This window comes from Falco peregrinus, chromosome 1 (assembly GCF_023634155.1).
Source record: "Falco peregrinus isolate bFalPer1 chromosome 1, bFalPer1.pri, whole genome shotgun sequence".
NCBI classification, from domain to species: domain Eukaryota; kingdom Metazoa; phylum Chordata; class Aves; order Falconiformes; family Falconidae; genus Falco; species Falco peregrinus.
This window is the reverse complement of record NC_073721.1, coordinates 48,885,399-48,912,385: the sequence shown is the minus strand read 5'-3', so window position 1 is coordinate 48,912,385 and position 26,987 is coordinate 48,885,399. Positions and strand designations below refer to the sequence as shown.

The 26,987-nt window shown below is 49.6% G+C and overlaps 1 protein-coding gene across 2 annotated transcripts in view; it reads right to left on the bottom strand.

The window, feature by feature from the left end:
• The window catches only part of VAV2 (vav guanine nucleotide exchange factor 2), a 149,080-nt gene that overhangs the window by 95,227 nt on the left and 26,866 nt on the right, over positions 1 to 26,987 (bottom strand). For both annotated transcript variants that reach the window (XM_055805299.1, XM_055805306.1), the window contains exon 2: positions 20,023 to 20,139. In XM_055805299.1, coding sequence (XP_055661274.1) covers positions 20,023 to 20,139 — 117 coding nt within the window. The remainder of the gene's footprint in view (positions 1 to 20,022; positions 20,140 to 26,987) is intronic.

Here is a 26,987-nt window from a genome sequence, read left to right as displayed (position 1 = left end):
AACAAATACGTATGTGCAGAAAATACACACATGCAGGTCTGTCACAGACATCACTATATCCCACAGAGCCCGTTTCACCGAGTCACCAGCCAGATTGACCCCGACAAGAAGCAGAAAATATCTTTGTTTGCTAGCAGCAAAACCCCAGCAAGCCAGAGGTAGGAAGTGCACCATCAGCTTTCTGTGATACAGACAGCTGTGTCCCCGATACAGTCTTTTTAAAAATAATAATCATCTATACACGAAAAGAACAGAAACATTATGCTTTGCCTATGAATAATGACTTAGGACACCAGGAAAAAAAATCCTCATGCATGTTAAATGACATGGCTGTGAGACCATCTTGCATCTGTTATCTGTCTTCGTCGCTCCTCATTTCTCTGGCTTTCCTGAGAAGTTCATACATATTTAAAAAGGCCAATAGCTCCATTACTCCTCACTTCTTATAATATTGGAGGGATTACAGTCCATAAGGGAGAGAAAAGAAAAGAAAGCATCACGGGGAAAAATCTCACCGTAGTACTACACCACTATTGACCCCCTAATCCTGTGTCTAAAGCAGTTTTTATCTGAGGGAGGGATGCCCGGGTGGGAAGCACGGCTCTGGGTGTGGAAGTGAAGGTGACTCAGAGTAGGCACCAGGAGGCTCAGACTTTCTTAGCAGCCGCTGTGCAGAGCGGCCAACACGGACCCACTCTCAATGTCCTCGTTGTTCTCCCAGCAGAATCAGGCTGGAAGACTATTAATTATGAACCAGAGCTGGCGTGCTCCCTTCACAGCGGCAGCGATGGAGGAAAAGATAGCCCAGCCCGCTCCGCTGCTTTGGGTTTGCTCCAGAGGTGCAACCAGAGTGGTGGGCAGCATCAGTGACTTTGGGTTTTCTGGGGGTGGTTTTTCCTTTTTTTTTTTTTATTTTTTTTTTATTTTTTGCTTTAGCTGACAAACAGTTTCTTTGAGCAGTTTTGCCTTTCTTTTTTTTTTCCCCCCAAAAGCAAAGGGAAAAAAAAAAGCCTGAATCTTCAGTTTGTGACTCAGATGAGAGCAGGCACTGAGTTTTGGTCACTTCCCCCATGAAATCAGAGCTGTAATGGCTTCGTGCTCATACTTACCCTACGGGAGGGCTTGACTTCACTCTGTAATCCTGAACCCAGTGCAAAGAAACTCAAGGCCAGCAGAAACCTCATGCTCGGGCTTTGATGTGACCCTAAGCATTTTAGCACTGTTTCAAAGATGGCTACAAGGTGTCCGAAGCCAGCTCCCAGGGCAGATGAAGCAGCCTGGGCATTGCTCTGCATTTTAGCCAGCGCTCCTGCCTGCTGCTAGAGAGCTGGATGGGAGTCAAGGTGTCCTCTGCAACTGAGCCAAGGCGATGGCACTCCTCGGAAAAAACGACAGCGAAGGCAACTGCCCATGGCTGCGGGGCTGGAGGGACCCCACCGGGCAGCGGGAGGGCAAACACATCCTTGCTGGAACACCATCCCGGCACCACAGCCACCTTGCCTGCATCAGCCCATCGCTCCTGAGAACTGGTTTTATACATAGTTCATTATATTATTTCCTACCTGCCCACAGTCACGATGCAGTTCTGTGAAAACTCAGTGTTTATGTACGCTTTTGCCATTAAAAACGTGGAGGGGAAATACGAATTTACTGAAATATCTCACAAGGTACCATCCAACACAAAACACCCAGCAATGACTCCAACCAAGGTGAGGGTCGCTCTCCCAGCGTAAGGAAGCCCAAAGCCTGCCCGATGACCTGCATCCCGTAAGAAGTTTGTAAGGGAAAAGCCACTCCAGGGCAGCCCACACAGCCCCAGCGCATCCCTGGCTCCAGCCCCCCCCCCCCCCCCCCCCCCCCACGAGCCCCCCAGCTCTTTTCCCAGCTTTCACCCCTTCACCCTGCCCCAGCCATCAGCCCAGAAGTCCATATCCTTGATTACCAACTCTTCCACCTCGTATTTCTATGCAGAAACTACAAAACTTCCCAGCATAGCAACTACAATGTTAAAGCAATAAATACCTGTGTATTTATATAAATATAAATATTGTGGTCACAATCTGCATGGACTCCCTGCCCTCCTCCTTGCTTCACTTAGACAATATTGATGTGGTGACATTTTTGAGCCTTACAAGAATGTTTTTTTCCTTTTAGATGGAAATAGATGAAGAAAGTCAGCCTCAGCCGCGAGCGTGCTGACAGCCACACCACGAGTACAGACTTCTTCCCAAGGCTGAAGGATAGGTTCACCTGACCTCATCATTATTTTAACCTTATTTCCTCGATTTGGGGTCAGATTCAGAGCAGCCAGTGAAGTTTGCTGGAGGGTAAAGATGCTCTCCACGAGGTTACTCGTGGGTGTGGGCGGCAGTGCCTGATAGGGATTTATTTGCACATTTCTACAATGCCATTATTTCAGAGCTCTATTCTTCACCCTGACTGGGGCTGATGACTACGATAAACCACAGCTCCTCTCCCAGATACCCAAAATATGCTTGCTAGAGCTCAGCTGTTGCAAAGGAGGACTGGCAGCTGACAAGCACCCAAGTCATTGACTCCAGTTTGCACTGCAAATCTTCCATATAAACCTTGCTTCAGCTTCAGCTATGGGTGCAGGCTGCAGAAGGACAAGGCTCCAGGACACCCACGAGGCTTGCGATGCTGAAAACCATGAAAATAAGTGGCACTACCCACCCACTCATCGCCACTGTGCCGCAAGACAGAGGGAGCTCCTCCACAGAGCTTCGACCTTACACACTGACGTGAGATGACAACGATGTACATCGTCACGGCCAAGGCAGCATTGCCAAGGAGCTCCCATCAGATCTGTCTTCAGAGCAAGAAACAGGAATGAAAGCAAAGCACGACCCTGCTACAGTGGGGGGAGCCTGGCCACAGCGTTTCTAGCACATAGAGGCACACAAATTTCATTTCTCGGGGTCAAACTCTTTTTTTTGACCAGGGAATAGTCGGCTGGAGCGGGAGGGGACAAACCCACCAATTCTACATGAATTTTAAAGCTGTTCAAAAAGTTACTGCTCCGTGCTCTCGCGCATCCATACGCGGCACATGCAGCTCTTTGCTCACTGCTACGCTTCAGCAGCTCTTCTGTCTTTAGCAGCTGGGGTCCTAACACTGCTAACCGGGATTTAATTTGCTCTTGCTAATATTTTATCCGTGGTATTAGGTCATGTTTCCCTTTCCACTTGAAAGGTATCTTCAGCTTATTGGCAGCAGTGAAATTAATAGAGAAATCATTAGAAAGCATAAGGCTAGAACCGTGCAAATCACACACCACAGAAGATTATTTCCAAACAATAAAATTAATTGGTGTCATCAGCCACTAGCAGAAACACAGAGAGAGTTTGCATTAAAAAACACAGAGGATTATTGACAGCCCATGCCTCCTCATACATAAAACATTTGATGGCATAATTTTATTTTATTATTTTCTATGCATGAAGGCTTTGCCTGCTTGGAGCTGCAGAGGAGAGCAGAACCAGACAGCAAGACGCATCTGGGACAGCAACTGCACAGTAATAACCCAGCTCCCACCTGCACAAGGTAGCTAGAAATCAGCTGAAGACCTGGTGGATTTGATTGCATGGCCTCAGGCAGCATCAGCCACAGCAATTCTCAGAGGACAGGCAACCCACACCTTTTGTAAGTCAAGCCCTACAAAGATGAGTTGCCTGGATCCAAATTTACTCACTTCTTTTGGACACCTGGGACACAAGGACTTGCCTGTTGCTGGTGCTTCCAGGAAGCAAATCCCACGGCAAACTACCCAGTCCTGGCACAATCCCCGTTCAGCCCCTGCAGCAAACACCCTCCTGATCCTCCAAGGTTCAGGTTGGGGTTGACAGCATCTTCCTGGCCTCTCCTGTCACACCAGGGTCTGGCCCCTTGGTGACCCAGGGAAGTTACACAAGCAAGAGCAGAGTATTTTGGCCCTGACTACAGTATTTCCATCCCAATATTCAAAGAAGGCTGCAAAACAGTAAAACCCACGGCACCTGGGAGAGGCAGAGAAGGTCACCATCTAGCAAAGCCAAGTAAATACTATAAGTGCTGCCATTGCCACGGTGGTAAAAAAGAAAGAGAATGATTAATTCCAAGCCTCGAGAAGGCATGTATGAATTTGTTTTGTTTCAGAAGAAAAAAAAGAGTAAATAGTAGCCTCAAGTCAGGATAATATTTATTCACATGCTTCACTTTGAAGTTCAGCCCCTGTCGACTTCACATGGTGTGTGCACATGCTAAATCTCCTCGAGAAGAGAGCTTTCTGAAACTGCAGCCCTGAGCAGGGAAAGGAAGAAAGGAAACTGCTCAAACCAAGGTATTAGTGAAGCAAAATAAACCTCGGCACCAAGGGAATTATCACTGTCCCTCCAAAACACAAAGGAGAATTTAAATAGTTTTATTATTGCACCTCCCCCAGACAGCGCAGGCTTATAGAGCAACCTCTTGGATCCAGGGAACTGAATTTCAAGGCAGGAAAAGCAAAATGAGAAGAGCCCAGTTAATCCCCAAGATAAATCCCCATTCACCTGGTTCCTGCCATAAAGAGGGATTTCTCTATAGTGCCATTTCTTCCTGACATCGTTTGGATGCACTTCCACACTTGCGTGAATACCTGGCAAGCCTTAGGCAGGGAAATGGGCAGAAACAGAGACACGCGGACAGGCAGAAACACGCTGGGGCTGGTGGCAACACATCTAGAGCCTTGAAAAACACCATTACATCCAACATCCCCACGGGAAACTCCTTCCCAGCCCCACACAGCAGGAGCTGCCTTACCGAGACAGGAGCTTGTCTTCAAGACATTTCTGTTTTCTTAAGTAACTCCAGATATTTTCCTTCTTGTGCATGTGCCTCAAGGAGAAACCACCAGCCCTGGGCCGGGCGATGGGGCAGCAGCTTTCTGCACCCAGCCTCAGCACCAAATTGCAGGTCAGGCTCTAAACTACACAGGCTAAAAATCTTTACGTGCTTTGCAAACATTCTGGTGCAGGTTTGCTCAGCGCATGCCAAGGAGCAGAAAAGCAAACAGCCCTGCCTTCTCCAAACAGAAGCACCACGAGGGTCACGCTGCAAAGAGCCATTGTTCAGCCCCTTCCTTTCCCCCACAAAGCAGGGAACTTTTTTTTTTCTTTTCTTTCAAAATTCCAAGCGCATTGGAATCACACAGAATCATTGGTATCAAAATTCCTCTTCCACTCCACCTGCTGTATTGCCCAGAATGCAAACACACGGGAAAGAAAAGCTTCCCTCTGCATATCTCACATTTCCTACCTCTCTCCATAGGGCTTCTAACTGGCTTTACTGAACACATGGGTGCACCAGGATGCTACATTACACTCTGATACCCTTAATGATCACTACTGGGTAATGTCTCTTACCTGACCTTTCTTTTAGTTGGGTCACTCATATTTATAGTCATGCTTCATTTTTCCTTAAGTGTGCCCTTGTTATGGCATTTACTCGTTTATGTTTCAGAAGAGAATAGGGTAAAAATGGATTTAATGGAGCCAGAAATAGAGCGGAGCAAAACCACAAAAATCTAAAGATCTGCTTGTCCTTCAAGACAGCTTACACGAACAGGAACTTGCTGCGACTAATTTTAATCGATCGCTACCTCTTTACAAGACTTTCTGTGGCAAGACGGAGCTGGAGAAGCATCTCAGAAGACCAAAGGGCCTGAAGCTAAATGTATTTTGGCTGGTTTACACTCTTGTAACACACGGTACAAACAGAAGCGCCTGCTGCAGCTCCTGGTGTGGCTTCACAGACCCCAACAGCTCCCGGGACCGGCACAGCACAACCCTGCTTTCAAAAAGCTTTCTCCAGCAACATCACCTGCCAGCCCAAGTGGCTGCACCTCTTTTTATCCACTTCCAGGGCTTTCAGCACTGCCCTTTCCCTGCATTTTGAAGGTCCCTGCCACTGCGAAAACAAGAAGCCCAAAGCTGAGCATCCCTGGCCACAAGACCATTCATCCCTGGTGTGGCCCCAGCCACGTTCTCCCCAGCCTAGTCCAGTGCAGGTTTTCTCAACCTTCCCTTGCTTTACAAATTCTCCCCCTGTCAAGGTTAAAACTGATTAGCTGCCAAAATAATGCGATCCGGTGGTGAAGGTTCAGGCTCTATTGCTCCTCTGAAGGATAACTGCCCTTCTGTGAGCCATTGACCAAGAAGAGGCACGTTAGAAGCAGTTAGAAGCAGCCCACGGGTGCACCAAGTGCTCCAGCGAGGGGCAATCAAACCCCTTTACGTGCCAGAGAACAGCTGTGGAGGTGGGCGCCCAGTGAGCCCCAGCGCATCTGTGGAGGGGAGCTGAGCAGCACAGCCACCCTCTGCAGGCAGAGGGGCATAGAGGATGGGCTGCCATCCCACCACCACTGTCCTCTCCACTGCCCGGCCTGGCCACTGGCCCCATGCTGGGGCCCATAGCCCATCCTGCAGGGAGGATTCCTGGGAGGTTTTTTGATAGAGGAGAGTTCATGGTAACCAAAACCACCAGCGCCTTCTGGCCAGCCCAGTCCCCAGGTCCTTTGCTCCAGGGAGCACAACCCACATGCAGCCATGGCCAAAACCACCTCTCCGACCCACACAACCCCCCTGCTCCCCTCTCCAGCCCCCTCTGGTCCCCTCTCCAGGACTTGCTGGTCCAGCTCCCAGAGTGCAAACAGGGGGGCGAGGGAAACCCAGGCAGAAGCAACCTGTAATTTCACAGCACGAGTCTGCTGTGTGGACCTGGCACAAGTGCTCTGGAATCCAGAGATGGTCCAAAGCTGACCAGGCTCTTCACGTTATGAAGAAAACCTCCTCTCTGGCATTTTTCTTAAAGCCTCAGTCCTGGGAACCTTGCAATTACTTGCTAACTGAGCTTTCAGTTTTATTTTCCAGGTTTCTAGCCCCTTGCAACTGCAGAAAAAGCCTGAAGCATTACTCAGGTGCTCCCTACTCAGTTAAAAAAAAGCCCCTGGAAACAACCCTATAGTGTTGATGTTTTTTAAAGGAAATAACTCACTTCGAAAGCACATAAGCCATGCAACCCCAAAGTCTCTGCAACATCAAAAGATGACTGCACTGGCACAAGAGTCTGCTGCAAGCCCGTGCACCCAGGCAGGGAGCAGAAGGTCCAGAAGCCCCTTCCTCAAGGGACAGCCATTGTGAGAAGGCAAAGGACATGGCCACACGCAGGCAAAGCAGCACCACAAACGTCCCTGCGCCAAGCGGGGTCCAGAGCTCACCCACCCGCCCCGAAATCCTCAGCCCCAGGACCCCCCTGCAAGCCCTTCGCTGAGCTCCTGCTCTCAGAGCCTTGCACCCGCAGCCGACCCTGGCTGTCCCAGTTTACCCCAAAAAACCTACATCTGGCAGCTCAACAGGAGAAACAGCACTGTGAAAAAACCCCACACACCAGCGGGATCCCGGCAGAAGAATTTTAACCCTTCGCCTGCCTCCACATCCCTCATTTTCTTCCCTTTTTCACATCCCGTTGGCATTTATGATCTCCCACCACCATGCCAACTAGCGTGTCCCAGTTTGCCCAGGAAAGGTGGAGGAGAAGTTCTGACCCAAGGACAGGCTGAACGTGGCCAGGGCTAATGGCGAGGCTGCAGCGAGGGGAGATTTCATCAATGCACAAATGGAATTTGCCAAGAGGCGTTTTAAGAGTCAATTCTTCACAGTCCAGTAATTAGAACAATATTATGAAAAAAGGCAAGGGGGAGGGCGGGAGGCAGCACACACACTGGACTCGGCTGATGGAGGAAACAGGCTGAGCAAACAGAGTCAAGTGAGGCCTCAAGGCAAGAGTCCTTCACATGGTTCCCTGCAGGTTGGATTGAAACCAGAAGTTTATCCATTTCCTAACTCTGGATTTTTCTGTGCATGCATGTTTTTAAGTAAAACTTCATACTTACATCAAATATGGGCTAATGACCCTGAGCCAGCTTCCTCCTTTACCTCAAAAATACCATCAAGGTCAATGGGGTCCAATGTTTTTTGCATCAAAAAGCAAAAAAAAGCTTCCAAGCCAACACGTTCAACTCAAGGTCCTGCTACAGACTCTCCTAGTGACTAATAAATCTCTGTGCGTGATCTCAGACATCATAAAAGTCTAATCCCATTGAGCACTCCATCCCCAAAATAAGATTCCCACAGAGGAGCTGTCATCTAGGTCTACAAAATCCAGAACACCCCACATTGTTGTATTAGCCGAAAACGCTTAAAATTAGCTTCCCGTCCAGCATCTACTATAAGGGGATGAAACATCCCAGCTGAAAAACAAAACCAAACAAAACCTACGCGCTGGTGGATCCATCTCTAACACCTCCTCAGCCGTTGGCGCAGCCTCCCCGGGGAGCTGCTGGGCTCTATTTGCTGCTGCTCCCCAGCATCCCACATCGCTGTGCCCGCATCCCCAGCTCTCGCAGCCAGCTTCGCCGTCTGATTTCCGGGAGCCAAAAAATTCATTTTTAAAGAAAAATTCACTTGCTGTGCAAACCTAGCCTCTGCAAAGACAGCCTAGGAGCAGCACTGATGTGTGGGGTTCAAGATGAGACTGACTCTGTACGAGGGTTATTCACATCTGATGGAAGTGAGACTCAGCCAGTTCAATTCACATCTGCAACGAGCTGTGATCTCAGCTCCGCTTCTGGAGCACAGAGGTTCTTTTGATAAATCTCTCTGTACAGGGACTAAAGCACTATTTCTGTGTGAAAAAAATATATTCAGTTGTTTTGGGGTTTTTTTTCAATAATCTTTACAGTCCACTGGCTTGGAAGACCAAGTTTCTCTTTTCCATCGGAGAGCTGTTGCACCCCCACCAGGCTCAGGTACATCGCTGGGACAGCAGAGCAGTGCCCGGGAGCCCACCATCTCACACCCCAGCTCTCTAAACACTTCTTTTAAATTAGTCTTCCAGCACAATCCCCAGTTGCTTTCCCTTTTGCATGCACCCAGGGGAAGCCAGGGTGTGACAGAACACCCTTGGTATCACACCCAGCGCTTGCACCCAAAATCCTGCCAGGATCCCCAGTTCTCATTTAATTCTCAGCACACACTTGTAGCACCAAGCCTGGAAGGTCTGTGGATGGGGAAGAATCCTTCCTCATTGGTTTTCCTTGAGAAAACTCTGCAAAGCTTTTCTTTGCCAAAGCTCCACCCTTGCACCAGTTCTCTCCAGATATATTTTAAATTAAGACCTACAAACCCAAGAGACAGAGAGAAGAGTACACCTGTACGAGAGCCATGACTCTGTGTAAGCACCATCCATTGCACCTCCAAGGACCGTACAACACAAATAGCTGTGGAGCCGCCTCCCTACTCGTATGAGTAATTAACTGTCTTCAGCAAGATGACTCCTAAAGGATGTGGGACAGCAGCAGGTCAGGGCACAGGACTGCCAGGTCTGTCACTGCTCCACTGCCACCACTCTGCAGGGCCTGGACAAACCGCTGCTTCTTGGGCCACATCTACACCAACCCTTCAGACAACGCAGAATCCATCTGTTGCATAAGTTATCCTTGCTGCCCCATCATCTCCAGGCTTCAGCCTGTGGCAGAGCAACCAAGCATCACGCCGCAGCCTTGAGACCCTTCATGTGCTTCAAGTCTGACACGTGCTCCGGAGCTGCCTGAACTCAGGGTGACCTTGAAGGTGGCACATGAAAGAGGTGGAGAGCTGGAAGTAAGCTCTCCCACAAGGCCGGAGTCGCAGAAAAGGTGCTGTGCATCAGTAGCTGGCAACATTAAGGCAAAAAGATGAAGCCTTGTCCTGGGATTAGGATGGGAAACATCATCATCCCAAGCCCCAGAAGAACATGCAACCTGCTGGCTCCAATTTACATGTTACTTCCAACCCATTTGCACATCGCTCCTTCCCCTGAAGTATTAATCACCTTTTTCAAAAGTTAAGTAACAGGCTGTGAAATCCCCACCATCTGTCAGCCAGGGAGAAACCTCCACCACAGCTCAATCAGCCTCTCCCACACAAGCCTTTCTCATTACTAGGAATGACTGCAAGCATTTACCAAGGCCACGCTGGCTCAAAAATTCCTAAAATTACAAACAAGACGCCTAGAATAGGAAACCATGACAAATGCCACAAAGTGCAGTGTGTCCACATCATTAGCTTTACCCAGGGTGCATTAAGGCTGCTTTCTTGCTACCACGGTTATGCTTTAATATGTAATTAGTAGGAAGAGAATGATGTTGAAGAGGAGAACGTCTCACTTACATGCACACCATTAAGACTGAGAGCGTAAATGAACTAGCCGCAGCATCACCATCTGAGGCTCATTAACTGGAAGAGCAAAGCATTAAGGGTGAGCAAGCGTTGCTGTCCCACCAGGGTTGCAAGCCCTTTGCTTGTACGGCAAAGGGCTGCACAGCCACCCCATCTCCCTCCTCTGCCAGCTCTGGAGCCAGGCAAGGAAAAGCCTGAGAGCTGGAAAATACAGTGGCATCTGTCCCCAGGAGAAACACACCTGCCCTTCCAAAGGGAAACTGATACTTAAAGATACCCATGCAGATGGTTTGCAGATGCATCGCTCATCCCAGCCTCAACTGTGATGTTGAGAGAGAAGCTTTTGAAAAGCTCCTGAAAGCAAATTACTCCCTACCAGCACCACAGCTGCAGCCCAGCGCTGTGACCCTGTGTTACTGCCCAGCTCCTCACCTGCTGCACCCAACGCAGCCCCTGCGCGCCCACCCTGCAGCTCAGGGGTATCCCACCAGGTTTTCCGACCCACTCTATCCCTCGTGTGCACGCCGATGCCGGCCCACAGTGGGCAGGCAGGAGGAACCCCAAACGTCCAGGGAGTTTTTGAAGAAGTATTTCATTTCTGAAGGAAAAGGAAAGAAAAAAAATCCCCTCTCTGGAAGCCCTCCAAGAACAAACAAGCAGCCCATTCTGACAGCCAGTGGAACAAAATAGTCTGAGGTGTGCCCCCGCTCCCCTGCCTGCTTAACTCTCCCCCATGAAGAAGTGTGGGAGGGAGATGAGAAACCTCCACAGCATCCCCAGACGAGGCTAGTCCTGGTTTCTAAAGCTGTCCCTGCCAGTGGACAGGACTCACCAGCCACAGCCTCAGCAACCTGAAGTCCCTCCAGAGATGGAAGACTCAGAAGTGACCAGGAGCGGGTTAGAGGTGGGGTTGCAAGCAGCAAACCTTGCTGAGATGCGGATAGTCTGGTGCTGTTTATTTCCTTTGAAACGTTCACATTTCTCTTCCAGGAAGTGACCACCCAAATGGAAAGTACCGATCTAGCAGGAGCACGGTGGGACCCTGGGTTTGCCCACCAAAGCCTGTCTCCCTCCGAGCATCCCAGTCCTGGCCCCTCTCCTGGAATGCGCTGGGGAAGGAGCACAGGACACCCAGGCTCCTCTCGGCACCGGGATGTTTGCGTCCAGGTGCGATACTTCAATGTGCTGACTTGTTCCAACTCTCCTGCCCCAAGGATCACCACAATTCCCCATGGAAGCTTTCTTCCCCACCCCCCTCTTTTTTCTTTACTCTGGTTCATGGGGAAGATGCTGTACAGAATGACCCTGAGCACTGGGGTTTGTGGAGTTCAGCCAAGCCAGTACTTTCAGGCTGATAGTTTCAGCTTTTGCCCGTTCTGCTAAACCATGGTTACACCCGCCTGTTAATCTGTTTCAAGAAATGTTAATTATTATTTGTAACCAAAGCATTTCCCCTTGGGACAATTTCATCATCAGTCGCTGCAGTTCCAAGAGGCTGAGAAAACTGCGGAAGATTTTAATGAAGAAATAGAAGAGCTCATTATAGAATAAAAAATTTCTTTTATTCCAAGACTCCCTTAAGTGACATCACCTGGGATGTATTTCCCTCCTTTTCCAACGCACACTGAACAGTTAAGCTCAAGCAGTGGCAGATGAGCTGAGCACCAAGACATACGACTGACTTTGCCTGTCGACACCTTTCAGTCACGATGATGCTCACCGTATTTTTAAGTCTCAAACAGCTGATGACATAAGAAAGGAAAAACATCTTGAGGGGTTCCAATGAAACCATGCATTTTTCAAACAATGGCCAAAACCTGCTGGATGACCCAAAAGAGCCTAGCTTCTCCCCTCTCACCATTTTTAGAGACATGGACTGGTATTTGAACACTCACAGGTTACTCAAGGGAAAAAAAAATAAATAAATAAAAAAGAGATCTTTTCCTCCTGATCTTGTCTAAAATTACTGCAAGGGGAGCTCAGACAAATGACAAAGGTACAGGAAAATCAATTTAATACACATTAAGGATATGCATTTATCCATGTCCTGATCAATACCTCAGATTCCTTGCACGTTAAAAAACACTTACATCACTGCTTACGGCCCAACAGCAGAATTCTCCCATCCAGACTACGGGAGTTACAAAAGATCCTGCCCATACTTGTTTGATCTGAAACATAACACCTCTTAATGTGACCCCTTGGAAAAATACTAGGGAAAGCAGCCAAGAAGGAGGAAAGAAAAAAAGAAAAAGAAAAAGAAAAAAAAAAGAAGAAAAAAAAAAAAAGGAAAGGCAAAGCTTCCCAGGAGGAACATTTCTGGTTCTTTCAGCTCCACTGAGAAGCTGCACATCTATAAAGAGTCCAGATTTCTAAGTAGGGGAGAGAGGAAGGGGAAAAAGCAGAAAGAATTTGCCACAGCATGGCAAAAAGCTCTGGCAGCAGTGAATAGCAAAGGGCCGTGGGCACTGGTGCCCAGCTCCTGCTCCAACCCAGGCACCAGCTGCTGGGACTCGGCGTTTCACCTGCCCTGTTCGCATGCTGGGCTGCCGAGCCCACAGACGATGCACGCTCACAACCCCAGAGACCTCACAGCACCTCTTCTCTGTGCCCCCAGAAACCAGCGCGGCTTTGCCAATGGCAACAACTCCCACCGCAGTGATTCCCTGTGCCGGTCCTTGCTCAGTGATGCACAAAGTCCTCAGCAAGGAGCCAAGCATCTCCAGGGAAAGGCTCCCTGCTTGGTGAAAGCTCCAGCGGGTGCCCAGCTGACACAGAGCTGGACATCAGGAACCACAGGAGCGGGTCTGATGCTGCAAAGCATTTCTTGGCAGAGAACCCAGCCCTGGTAACCAGAGACCTTGGGTGAACGCAGGGGTCTGTTCTCGGCCGCGCAACATCCCACCAGCCCTAATCCCAAGCACGAAAAGCTGGCTGCAAGCGGAGACTCTCCTCCCACAGCACTGATGGGAGCCCAGTGTGCCCCCTCTCATTCTAGCCAGAGGGGACAGGAGGCGACACCATGGCCACAGCTCAGTGGCTCCACTTCCAGCCACCCTACCTGGGCTGGCAAAGCCCAGAGATTTCACCGAGGAGCTTGCTTTAGGGTGCAATGTAAAACTAACTGCATTTTAAAATGTAAAACTAACTTGTTGCCTACACATGATTTAAGGCTCCAGTGCTGTTACTGGTCCCTTGAAGACCACAAAATACACCAGCATAGCCCCTTCAACATTAACCACGTCAGGCAGCTGGGAAGATTCAGAGTCCACCAGATATTTCAGGGCAATATTCACAGCAGAACAGGGAGAAATTTCCAGGATTTGGAGCCTAAAAATGTACACTACTAGAAGTGTGGCAGCACCTACCACATCCTTCACAGCAAACACCACCCAGGTAAGTGTCCTATGCAGGGCATGGCACTGCACAGCAGAAAGCACTGTTGGCTACACGCTTGGCTAGCTGCAAAAATCTGTAATTTCATGTGTCCTGTGTTTTGGGGAAGTTCAGCATCAGGGTTTCCTGTACATACTTTTAGTGTTCTGGCTGAAAACATCTGCTGGACATACTGCACCTGCTACTGCATCCACCCCATGAACCGCCGCTGAGGTCCTCAGGGTGCTGGGGAGCAGGAGGATGGGAGAAGGGTCCCTGCATCACCCCACATCCGACAGCATCACCCCAGACTAACCTGCACCACGGGACGCTCACGAGCAATACAGAGCTGGGTTCATATGGAGAGCGAGACAAGCAGCCCCAAGCCCAAATGAAGCCCCAAAGTGGCAAAGGTGGGGAGAGGGGTGAAATAAACCCAACCCAAACTGCTCCAGTCTGGTTTTGCCATTTATAGCCTTCATCCCCCTACCCAAATCTCCAGTACAACTCCAGCAAAGACATTTAAAACATGGATGGCCAAACACCAGCTGATCTAATGACAGCTGAGCAACGTGCCAGCACGGAAGGGACCAAGCATCACCCGCAGCTCCTGCAGGCAGCTAGGGAGCTAACCATCAACTGGCAGGTGGTGACGGCCCTGCACAGGCATGCCACGAGCTGCAACGGCAGGGCTGCCTCCCCCGTGCCCTTCCCCATGCTCTCATATGCTTCCCGGAGCCAGGGCTTCTCCCTCGGGCAAGGACTGCAGCACCCAAGGGCTCTGGGCAAAACCCTGTGGGCAGCATCCAAGTTGCACGTGAATTTTCAGCTTGTTGACAAAGCGCTTTGGTCGCTTTGAGAAGCACAGCAGTGGTCCCTAAAGCACAATATTGCCCTGCAAGAGCTGGGGTGCTCTGCACGGACACACGGAGGGCAGCGTGGGCTCAGGGTGCTGTCCTGGGGATCCTTCTTCAGTGGGGATGTCACGGAAAGCACTGGGCAGGCAAGGGGTTAAGGGGGTTCCTGGTTTCTCCCATGCAATCACACACACAATTCCCTTTGCTGACCAGTTACTCTACTACTCTCTTGGGAATTTAAAAAAAAAAACAAACCCAAAACAAAACAAAACCAAAAAAACAAAACCCCGACATACCCACACCCTTCTTTTGGAGAAGTCTTCTCACTTCCCACCCCACCCACTTCACCCAGGCTGTGCGAGTTCTACAGCAACTCAAAATGTTTTCATCTGCGATACGACCCCTTTCTTGACACGCATCCAGCCACCACAGCAGCCTGGTCCAACACAGCATGGTCTGTCCGGCTGCCCCAGTCTTCTGGGAGATTTGTAACTACCCAGGAGCCGCCGATGGGATGCTGTGCTCGGCCGCCTGCAGCACCGCTGAATGCTCCTCTCCACTCCCAGACGCTATCACTTCATACACTCGGTGGTGCATCCAGCAAAATGCAATACTTTTCATCTGTTCTTGGCTACGAGAGGTCAGAAAAAAAAAAATCCCCAAAAGTCAAGAATGGCAAAAGCCAAGCTGCTCCTACCGCCAGCAGGTCAGCTGCGGGCGGGCAGGCATGGGGCTTGCTTTGTTACAGCAGCAAAATGCAGCCATTCATCGGAAAGCTTCACCATATGAAATATATTATTTCATCTAAATCTCCCCCTTTGTTCCCTTTATCTGCCCAAACTTGTGTTCAAAAGGCACCCTTTAAAGTAGCACTGCAGGGATATTGACTTGTACGTGAAGTTGGAGATGATGGAGGGAGGGGAATTCTCAGCAGAGAAACAGGGAAAAATACAAACGACCAACTCTCAGTTATTAATCCCTTAAATAATTCTGACAACGCTCCCCACCCTCCTATCTGGAAAGGGGCAGAAAACTCAGTTTTCTGACTCTCTGGCAAGAGGTGGGGGGGGCGTGTCAAAGAGGAATGCGGGGATGACAGCAGTCAAACCCCATCGCAGCTCCCCCAGCACCCCATCCCAATGGCCAGTGAGGCGGCACCTCTTGCTTTGCGGATTCTCCAACCCCAGGGTGCTGGTGATGAAGCTGAGGACATATCTGCAGCAGCATCCCACGAGGACACCTCGGATCCCCCCAAGGGCTTCCCAAGAGCACTCCGCGCCAGCTCACTGGCAGGAGGAAGGGGACGCTTTTACATCAAAAATTATTCTGAAGATGCAAATGCTTTACAGATGGCACACACCGCTTCAGCTCTGATAGCACCAGCACATCCCCTCTTTGGCAGCCCTGGTCCTCCTGCCACCACCAAGGCGGCTCTCGCTGGAGCATGCCGTGCTCCGGGTCACCCTCCCCACCACCCACGGCTCCTCCCCGGCACTTCGGACATGCAAGACAAGCCATGTACAAGTCCTCCGTCAGCCACCCACAAGGCATGCTCGCCAGCGAACCTTGGTGGATTTAATTCAGGGGGAGGATTGACCCAGACCCCCGTCCTCTGAGCCCTGCTTGAGCTGCAAGGGTGGTGCTGCTCTCACCAACCTCTGGACCAGAACCAACCGAGTGAAAAACACTATTTAAATCTCAATATCAGTATCTCCTCATCTTTCAGTTGACCTGTGAGCCGCTTCCCTTTTTCATTTTCAGCACAGCATCATTTTGTATCTGTTGGTCAGGGTAGGAAAGACCCCTATCTCGCGGGGGGGGAGCTTTTCCAAACAGTACAGGAACTTCAAAAAAAGTTTGAGACTATTAAATACATGTCAGAAGAGCAGAAAGGAGTGGGAGGCTAATAAATGGCACGCTCCACAGGTTTATGAATATTTGAACTATATTTCTCAAAAAAAAAATAGTACATTACTGCAACTTATTGAAAATGAGTAACTCCCTTTAATGAACCTTACTACCATCATGCTGACTAATAGAGTGATAAAGAGTTTAATCCATATTTATGTACATTTTATCTCATTATAGTTGGTGCCAATAAATTAGCAAGTCCAATAAGAGTTACATTTTATACCATTACTGCTATTAAATGTGCATGAACGACCGTGCAACAGCACACCGTACATGAGCACCAGCTTTTTATTTTATTTCTTTTTCAGGAACCAGGCTGCGCTAGCGAAGCCTGGGCACAGCACCCCTGCAGAGGCATTATTAACAGGGGGGTTTCTTCCTCCGAGCACTGCACACTGCACTGCTTCTGCGTCCTGCGGCAGACACCCAGCCACGGAGAAACCCTTCTGCAGCTGTCACTGATTATGGATAGCTTTTGAGCCGCTTTAAAGGGATAAAATTTAAAAAAAAAAATTAAGAACCATCTCGTAGGAAACAATAGAGCAATATATTCTTTCAAGGTGTCTGAAAAGGGGCACAGCCTGAAATACAGGCTGCCAGCATCACTTGGGGAAACACAGCATGTCCCTTGTCACAACGGGACTGCTTAACAACTGGACAACAGAGGGGAAAAAAAAACCCAGCTATGAGCAATTTAAACTGGCCTTTCGACTCCCTTGGGTAACTGGGAAACACTGCAAGCAGATTACAAGAAACATGACGCATCTATTTGGCAAAAGCCCACACTTGCCAATTACCCGACATCCCGTGTAGGCAGAGACGGAGCTTTTCAACTCCACAGGGGTTTCTGCTGAAGAAGCCCACATGGTTCACGATCTTGTCCCACCAGCTGTTATCCTGGTGACAGAAAGAAGTAGTAACTTCCCAAGCTTAAAACTCAAGGAAGTAGCAAAGGCAGGCATAAAAATCTCAGTCCTGGACCTGAGCAGCCCCCAACCACACTTGCTCCTTTGGAGGAGGCTCCATCCATCCCACAGCAGCTCCTCCTTGCTGAAGCCCTGGCTCAGAAGCCAAAGGGAGCTATGGAAATCTCCCTCGGGAAAACAGCTGGTCAAGGCAAGACTGACGCATCTGATTTTTATCTCCTCTTCTTAAGCACTAGTGGTTTTCTTCCACTAAGAAACCCACAAGGCCTCCGCAGATGCCGGAGGAACAAGCCCTCTACATATAGCCTGGCACCACCTAAACGCAAGCCCCTGCCTTTCTACTCAGTCAGTGCACTGCAGCAAACTCAAACGTTACTACTAGTAACCGCTGATCTCCCTGGCCGCCTGGTTTGGAGGAGAGGAATAACTACTCAAGCGGCATCCAGAGAGGGAACACCCAGCACCACTCCACAAGGTTTCCGTGTCATTAAACGGGCGACTATTACTGTGCTCTGTTCAGAGAAGTCTCCTACGCAGCCTAAGTGTCTTGTAACTGCAAAACGCTATTGATCTAAGGAATGAATAGCTCCAGGAAGAATTTTTTTGTGTGTTTGGCCAGTGGAAACGTGGATGAGAGACTCCTTTGGCTCTCGCCCTGACTCAAAACGGAAAGGCGCTTTGGTCAACAGCGGATTTTTTTCCCTGTTTATTTGCTTTGCCACTGTTGAACGCAGATCTGAGGGTAACGTGGGAATGAAAGGTGGCAAAGACAATGGGGATGTTTTGACAGGCTTCCAGAGGGATTTAGGGTGGTGCAGACCTGAACAGCTGATACCTCCACCAAACTGATAAAAAAACTGCTTTGGGAAAAGATCAGCCAGGTTTTTGTACACAGAATCTGTGCCTCCCACATCTTCTAAGATCGTTTGAGGATGACGATGCACGTGAAAACAAGCAAGATCCAGGCAATAAAACTACATTTGGATTTCTTGGAAGTTTGTAACAAGTTTCTTTCCAAAGTCTCCTACAAATCTAAACTGTCATGAGGTAAGAGGGAATGGCAAATCCTCTCCCAAGTCACAAACCTGAATGTCCCCCCCAAAAAAGTGAACAAAAGGAGAAGGGAATAGCTGTTCCCTAACCAGACCAAAAAGGAAACCAAACTGTGTTCAGCCGCCACGTTCCAGCACTGTTTAACGCCAGGCTCTATTAACAGGCATCGTAGGCAATTTGAAACAGCACAAAGCAAGAGACAATGTGGTGATAAAGCAGCATTTTAATTAGCAGTGGTTCTTTCCCCAGCCCAAAAGGTTCCTTCTGTGCATTCATATTCCCAGAACAACAAAAGCCCTCTTGTATTTCATAAATCAAAAAAACTCATAAAACAAGCCCCTGCAATTGCACATTCCAGATAATGGTCCAGAAATAAATTAGGCAATAAATATCAAATAATATATCCCCATCAGCAGTGAAAATCTACTCTTTGGATAATCAGAAGAGAAGATGCCTTCCAGCAGCTTATGCCTGGTAGCTCGGAATAGGTAAAACAATAGAGCACTTTAATAAATCTTTTAACACCTTTTCCACTGAAGAATGTAGCAATTGTCCTGTGTAATAGCCTCCCTGAGCCCGGCATCCATCAGAGTAACGGCACAGCCCTGCTGCTGTCCCCGTCAAAAGCCAGGGTATCAGAACAAGAGCCACTTGTCAAAACCAGGTAGGATTTTCCTCCCTCACAGCTCAGTCTTGTTCAGCATTCGGTGCCACCCATCAATTACAGCAAAACACAGAAACGCGCCCTCCTCTCCCATCTAGGTGACACATGGCACAATACCAGCCAGCACCTAGGAAGAAAAAACCTCCAAACACACATTTCTGAGAAACTCAGGGGACTCGTTTCACGCTGGCATGAAACTCCCTGACTCCCACAGCCACTCACTGGCCACGTTACAAAACCGACAGTGATTTCAGCCGAGCTACGTCACTCGCCGCTGGGTGCAGAGGCAGCAGCCCCTGGGGAAGGACCACACGAGGTCTGTGCCCACCCTGGGGCAAAACCAGAAGCACTTGTGGATGAAGGGTCCTTGCCACACGGTTGGTACAAACCTGGGTTATAATGATTTGTAACATCGCTACAGGGAACCGTGCTGCTGGGGATGCAGGGCTCAACCCCAGGCTGGTTAATGGCGAACAGGGGTGATGCTTAACACTGGTCCCAGCGTGCTGTCCCTATGGGAGCCCACGGGCAAGGAGATGCATGGCTCTGCCCCGGCCACCTAGCAAGGCACCTGGAGCTGGGAAGAGGACCCAACGTCCTGACCCCAGCGAAGCACCCCATCCACAGGGCTACAGCCTCTTCCCAACAGCTCTCACGAGCACAGATCCATCGATTCCCCCCCAAAAAAAGACATTTTTCATAAGGTGGAGACCAGAGGCTTTGTAATCTAAAGCAGAAAGCTTGAAGGCTTGATCTCCCTTCACTAAGGACACAGCAGACTCAACCCCTAGATATGCAGGCTACCAAAAGCACTGGGGAGCAGGTGCCCAATGCATGGGTTAAAGGGGTGCAGAAGCTGCTCAGAAAGCCACAAAACCATGGCACTTCCATCCAAAAACCTGCAGCACAAATCCAGAGAACCAGCCGGTGCCAGCAGTGCCAGAATCATCACTTTTCAGGAGCACAGGAGTAACTCTTACCTTTCCAAAATCCCGTACATCAAAGAGGTCAAAGGGATCAAACAGATCGCTGTTTCTTAACCCAAATTTGTCGTGACACACTTTTAGGAAGGTTCGGATGTTCTTCAAACAGAGAAACTAGGAGAAACAAAAAACAAAGGGAGGGAAAAAGTGAGCAAGACAAGCACAAATTGTAACTGAGATTTACTGAGTTAAATTCACATGCGAGACAATTTAACAGGGACTTAGAAACCCGCGCGGGAAAGCTGCGCCTTGGTTTATTTGTTGTTACTGAAGATGTCAGACTCCTGGTGACCTGTGAGGGCTCCTGTGTTCTCAGCTGCGCACCAGAAACAAACGCCCTTTTGAAAAACAAGTTTCCCATAAGGTAACATTGCAGAAGAGCTGGTAAACTCGAGCCAGGACTTTTCCCTTTCAAGGTCGAAGCCAAATATAAATTACAGCTGATGTTCTACAGAAGCCCAGTGTTGAACTTTTAACCATTTCCAGCACAATCCCATTTGGTTCCTTACAGAAGGAACACACGTTACAGCACTGATCGTATGCACTGCTGTGCATCCGTACACCTGTGTGCATATATACATCCCAAAGAAAAGTCTGGGACAGTGAAAATTAGGGGTTTTTTGCTTTGGGGTTGGAAATAATTGAAAACTCAAGCAGCATGTGTTCCCTCGCATCTCCCAGATGCTGCGGGCACCACGAATGCTAACAGATCCACAGAACACCAGCCAGCCACATCCAGCCCCTTTCCACCAGGCTCAGCCATGGGATCTGCTCCTGACCCACCTCGGATCCCATCCCCAAGACCAGGGCAACCCCTGGGACTGTTTCCACAAAGCTTTGCTCATCTTTAATCTTAGCCCATTTGAAGAGGCAGAAATCTCACCCCTCTAGAGCCCACCCTCAGCCATTCAGATAGATCCACTGGCACAGCAATATTGTTTCTCTTCCAAGAAAATCCAGTATTTGACTACAGCGATTAATTGGTCATTTGTTTGTGAGTGTCAGGGATTTGGAAGTCCAGGGACTCCAGACGGTCTCGCTCCAGTGGTGATGCCTGGCAGCACTGGGGCTAAGATGAGAAAAACAAAAATCCGCTTCATTTTTGTGGCTGCATCACCTACTTCATCCTTTATCAGGAGGGACCTACTCTGCTGAGGAAGCCAATTAATTCCACTTCTTTCTGCACCCTTATGCTGTTCAAAAAAATACCTTCAATTTATTGCTGTATCTTTAAACAACTCTTTTTTTTTTTCTTTTTTTTTTTTCAGCAAATTCCTCACAAGTATGTAACAAATATGTTAAAACCCTAAGTAAATCAACCCATCAAAGGGGTGAATCATCCCCATGTGATAAACAGGCACAAGATGCAAGCTGCCTTTGGGTGGATTTGGCCGGCGTGGTTTTGTCACAAGGCACAATCTTTGCTCCCCAAATTGTCATCAAACCAACACCATGCAAAAACACTGCTTGCAAACTTCACCAAGAGTTCCAAAGCACAATAAAACAGCTTAATTGTCTTTTAATTGAAAGAATCAAAGCTGAGTCTTTGGGGCCATGGTATCTCTACAGACAGGACCGCGATTGCAGCTTGCCGTTATCACCGCATTTGGGATTATACGGGAGGTTTGTGGCGATGGATTGGCAAAACCACCTCATTAACAACCGCCTGATTCACCTACACAAAGGAAGAAATAACCTTTTGCACTTCTCCCCCTTGCCAGCCCCCTCTGCCAGATCTCCCCCAGCATGGGGGGGGGGGAGTCGCCCAGGACATTCCCCTCACATCAGCGCCTTCTTATTAGACAAGCAAGTGCCAGAGGCAGAAATTGAAAACAATTCTGATTTTCTAGGGCATTGGTCTATCTCACATAAACATGCAGTAAATAAAATCTGTCTAGACTGAGAGGGGGTTTTGGAATTGCTTTACAACCTCTCTCGCCAATACATGTTATTTCATAACTTTATCTTCTGGGTCTCTGCAAGAATTTACACCCTGAGCAAACCAGCTGCTTGCAGCAGGGGCGTATTTGCTGTTGCGCTGCAGTCTCACCGATTTCAAATTTCTAGCACGTGTTTATTTTAAACCCTTTTAAGCCTCCAGTCTTGAAAGTTAATGACACAGGTTATAGCCATAATTACGCGCAGCACGATGCAAGCTTCCTCCGCAGAACTGCCCTGCCTTTCCTCAGCGTTTGCTCCCCACCTCCCACTCGTCCCAAGGCTGGGGCAGCACCAAAGGCTGAAGGGCTCAAGGAAATCTGGACTTCCACCGCACCGACATTCAGCCAAGAGACCACGGGTGTGAAAACCTGAACCCTCTGCATGATGCCTTTGTGGTTCCAGTTCCTCAAAAGCTCAAAGTTCACACCACCTCGTTTCCGAAAGATGGCAATAGATCACGCATCCAAGGAAACGAATGCCTCGTCCTGACAGCGCTTCTAACGGGGGGCGAGCACCAGCGACACCCCGCATTTAGATCAGGCCAAGCTACCCCCAACCCCAGCTCGGCCCCAGTGAGAAAGGATAGGACCAACCACGCTGTTCAGCACCAGCTGCATCCCGATGGTTTTGCATCAGAGCAAACTGTCTTTGCTCATCCGATTCAAACCCGAAAGCCATCCCACCGCGGCTGCTAAATGAGCACGAGGCGCCCGCAGCAGAGCCCCTGCCCTTCCCGCAGCTCCATGCCTGCAAAAAGCCACCGGGCTCTGCCACCATGCAGCCAGCCAGTCCCTGAGTGCAGGCAGATGACAAGCATCAAGGAAGAAGCCAATAATCTATTTAAAGAGTTGCTGAAAAGGCCTGATGTAAAACATAATAACCCAAGGCAGCAGTCCCACTGCACCGGTTAGGAGCTGGCAGCACAGCGAGGCCACCACGTTGCCCACAAGAGAAGCCACCACTGGAGATGACAGCTGCTGGTGGGTTTAGCCCCACTCCTCATGCACAAGAAGTCAGGATGGATACAGCCCACACGTGGCTGTTAGGGGCAACCTTTGGTCCTGCACTATTTCTCTCCCACTGACCCACAACACATGTTCTGGCACTTTTGCTCACAGGGGTTTCCAGGTTGGAGAGCTCTTGATGGAAGGTCATGAATTGTTGGCTTAATAGCGTTACTCCATGGCCACACGTTAAAATTAGCTACAACTGAGTATGAGCTGTGCTGAGGCCGTGTTATTTACCATTCAATCACACCTTTGGACAAGTAAACACTCCACAGGAGAAAGAGAGAGAGAGAGAGAGAGAAATCTATGTTCTCCATGGGGCTCGTTCACCACCTGCCAAGCCCAAAATCAATGATGTCATTTATATGCTTCGAGCAAGACCAGCGCTGAAGCAGGGTTCTGCGACCTCCATCGGTTCAAGGGCCAGCGGGAGCCCAAGCACGGTACATGCCGAGTCCTGTCATCGCCCTCTTCCGCACCCAAACCAACCTCGGTACCCACAAGCCGTCGCTTCTGGCCCCAGACACCATCAGCAACCTGGATGCTTGGTTCTGGAAATCGATCCCAGGGACCAGAGCATCTTCCATGGACACCAGCATTTCTCACCACACCACCAGGGGGGCTCCGACAGCAGCCACAAGCCCCGGGCGCGGGGAGGGCTCCCGGGCACTGCAAAGCGCATCCAAGGTGCTTTGGAGAGGGAAGTTATTAAAGCCAGAGCAAAGAGGCAATGGGGACAGGGACGGGATTGTACCACAGGGAACAAGAAACTCATCCAGTAAAACAAAATACCTTGAACCTGCCAACAGACAAGAAAAGCCCGTGGTCAGTTTTGACCCAAGTCCTCCAAGGGCTGCCAGGAGCCAGCACTACAGAGGCAGCAGCAAAGCCCAGCTCCTGCCACCAGCACAGCAGACAGGTCCTGCCACCCAGTTCCAGAACAGCTTCGCTTATTTTTAAATCCTCTGCAACACCGTCAGGTGAATAAACTGCTCTGCAAAGCAGGGCAGCTGCCATTTCGGCAGCTCTGCCTGCGCCCTGGCCAAGGCAGGGCCACAGGCACCCTCATGCACGTAGCACCTGGGACACGCTGGAAACTCCTCAGTAGCTTCTGGGATGTTCTTTTTCAAAAAGGGTTTTTATGATATATATTTGTTTTACTGGATTCAGGACATTTAGAGACTCCTTGAATGATTGCTGTGCGTATAACAGCTATTGCTGCCAAGTTTTCAATGCAGCTCGGAAACTTGTCCTGCAAACCCGCAAATGCATCGGAGAAGCCTTTAGTGGAGATCAAGAAAGGGACAATCGGGTGCTCAGGACAACCCCAGATACTTGGGCACTTGGGATAACTCCATGCAGCACAGGGACACCAGGAGCTCAGTGGGGACATCCCAGTCACCCCAAAGCTCTGCTCCCGCACCCCCGGGTGAGAAGGGCAGGTCAGATGTTTCTGCAGTTGGAAGCTGCATCTCCAGGGGTGGGAGGGGAGCCCACCAGAGGGTGCACAGCAGCTCAACACCCTGCTCTCCCTCACACTCCCATTTTAGTTACCACCACCCCTCCCCAGGGTCCCCATATGACTCGGCATCCATGGCACCTGTGCTGACTAGACACCCGCCATCTCCGACACAAATTTGTCAGAAAAGATCCAACCACTCAAGCCTGTTGGGGTTCGGTTGGAAACCATCCCCCGGCCGCGGCAGAGATGACTGCAGGCTGGAAAGCCACATGCATTCCTCCCAGCAGAGCTGCTTTGCTAAAAGGAGATGGTAAAGGGGCAGACTGGTGAAAGCAGCAGCTCCACAACCAGACTGCCCGAGGTGGGATCTGGAGCATCGGAGCACCCCCCGGTCCCTGCGCTTGGGATGGTGCAAGGGAGGGAGGTGCAAGGCTCAGGAGTCTCCAAGGCTTTTAATACTGTAGCAAAACGTAGGAAAAGGAAAGAAATTGAGTATATTTATTTAGTCTGGCAGGGCAGGATCATGCAACAGCTCACAGCTTTTCAGAAAGGGCCTTTTGGAGAAGCAGCAACTGCCGGCGGCTGGGGTTAGCGCTCCGGGGAGGAGTGGGGCCGCACACAATAGCGCTGGGCGGCTGGGCACTCGGCCACGAGCTGAACCCCGGCCAAAGCTGTGGGCTTGAAATGGGTCCTGCAGCATGCAAGGAATGCTGCAGCTTTGCCGTTTGAGATAACCCATTGACGAATGACGAAAGTAACTTTCTTCAGCGCTTCCTGACCGTGATGTCAGACTTCCTCTTATCTCGCTGCCGGCACGGCTCGAAAGCATCAGGCGAAAAGTCAGTCCCCGACAGGGAGCTGTGAGCATCTGCTTATCACAGCGTTTGCAAGCGGGAAAGGGAGGGTCTCTCATTGAGAAAACACATCATTTGCAATGATCAATGGGGAAACGGGTATCCTGTGGTGCAAACCTCTCAAGAAAGCCAAAGGATGCATCTCTGAGTCATGTCAAGCTCCCCTGTGCACTCTGGCATTGCAATGGGGCATCAAACCTCCCCTCGCTTGCTCCAAGTCAAGAGCAAACAGAAAATCCAAGAGCATCCAAGTACCCAGCAGGACCCGCAGGGCTGCAGCCAACACAACACTGCATGTAAAACCGCACAAATTACAACCTTTATCTCCTTCTCTCCAAATGGCTCTGCCCAATCTAGCTCGCCTCCACCTCAAGGTGTTACCAGCAGAATTTCGGGAGCAGCACCGAGTCAAAAGCCCAAGCAGACCTGTACTACCCTCCAGCAGCAGCACCAAAGCCCTCGTGGCTTTGTTCCTTCCCACGCTTCGCCTCATTGTCTCCAGTGGCGAGAAGCAGCCGCAGAAACGATACAAACCATCTCCACAGAACATTTCCCTTCCCGTTCACATTTGGATTCCAGTCGCAGCTCATCAATTACTTTAGATGGACAGATTAAATATCCGGTTGTTGGACAGCAGATTTATCTATTGAGAAGTGGAGAATGAAATTATTTCTCAAACAATTTGGTGCTATTATTTCCCCCATTTCCCCCGCCCCATTTCAAAGACATTCTTATCGCAGAGCGCTCACAGGCTGGACAAATTCCACTTAGCAAGACTGATTAATGAGCCTGAAACACTGATGAGTGCTGACCTCCCCGCAGCTTCTCCTTCTCGCATCCACCCCACAAGCACGGATTAGCCCTAGGAGAGCACCTGAGGGAGAGCAACCATTTATTTTAGCAAACACCCATAGTTTGTCACTGGGAGGACCCTGGGAAAGCAAACCTGCAGCAAGCAAAGGTCCTTCCCAGCAAGAAGCATCAGTCAGAGCTCTGAGGGGCTGCCAAGCTCGCCAGGAGCTTCCTACCTTGCCCAACAGAAGCAGCGCACAGCACTGCTGGGAGGCTGTTCAGCAGCGAGCCCAGCACCACAGCACACTGGGACAGGCTGCCAAGCCCCGCTCCAGTCCTGCGCATCCTCACACCTTTGCTCATCATCACCCTCACACAGATCAAACGGACAAAGAGCTCCCAGTTACTTTACAGGAACCTCCCACTGCAGTGCATGGGCTCTCAAAGGGAAGAAATCACTCTGATAACATGATCAATGAATCTCATGAACTGGAAGCGAGAATATACATAGAATTGTGAAAATAATTTTTAAGAAAAAACATTGAAAAATCAAGGGGAAGCTCTGGAGTAACCTGTGAAAGACACTGAGGTCCCAAGCCTCAGCCCCAGCGATGGAGGAATGACAGCCACGCTCAAGTCTGAGTGGGCACAAACATCAACTGAAGCCTCCAGATTTCAGACAAGACGTGAAGCACCGACACAAGGCGAGGACCAGAGGCAAACAACTCCGAGGTGGCAGACGTTAAGAGGATGTGGGAAGAGCGAGAGACAGAGCGCAGGGTCAAAGGGTTAAATCCAGTCAGTCAGAGATGCAGAAGAAATGCTCAGTGACATAGTGCAGTACATACTGAAGATGTATAGGATAAAAATGTATAGGATACAACCCTGCCTGTGCTTTCTCTGCTT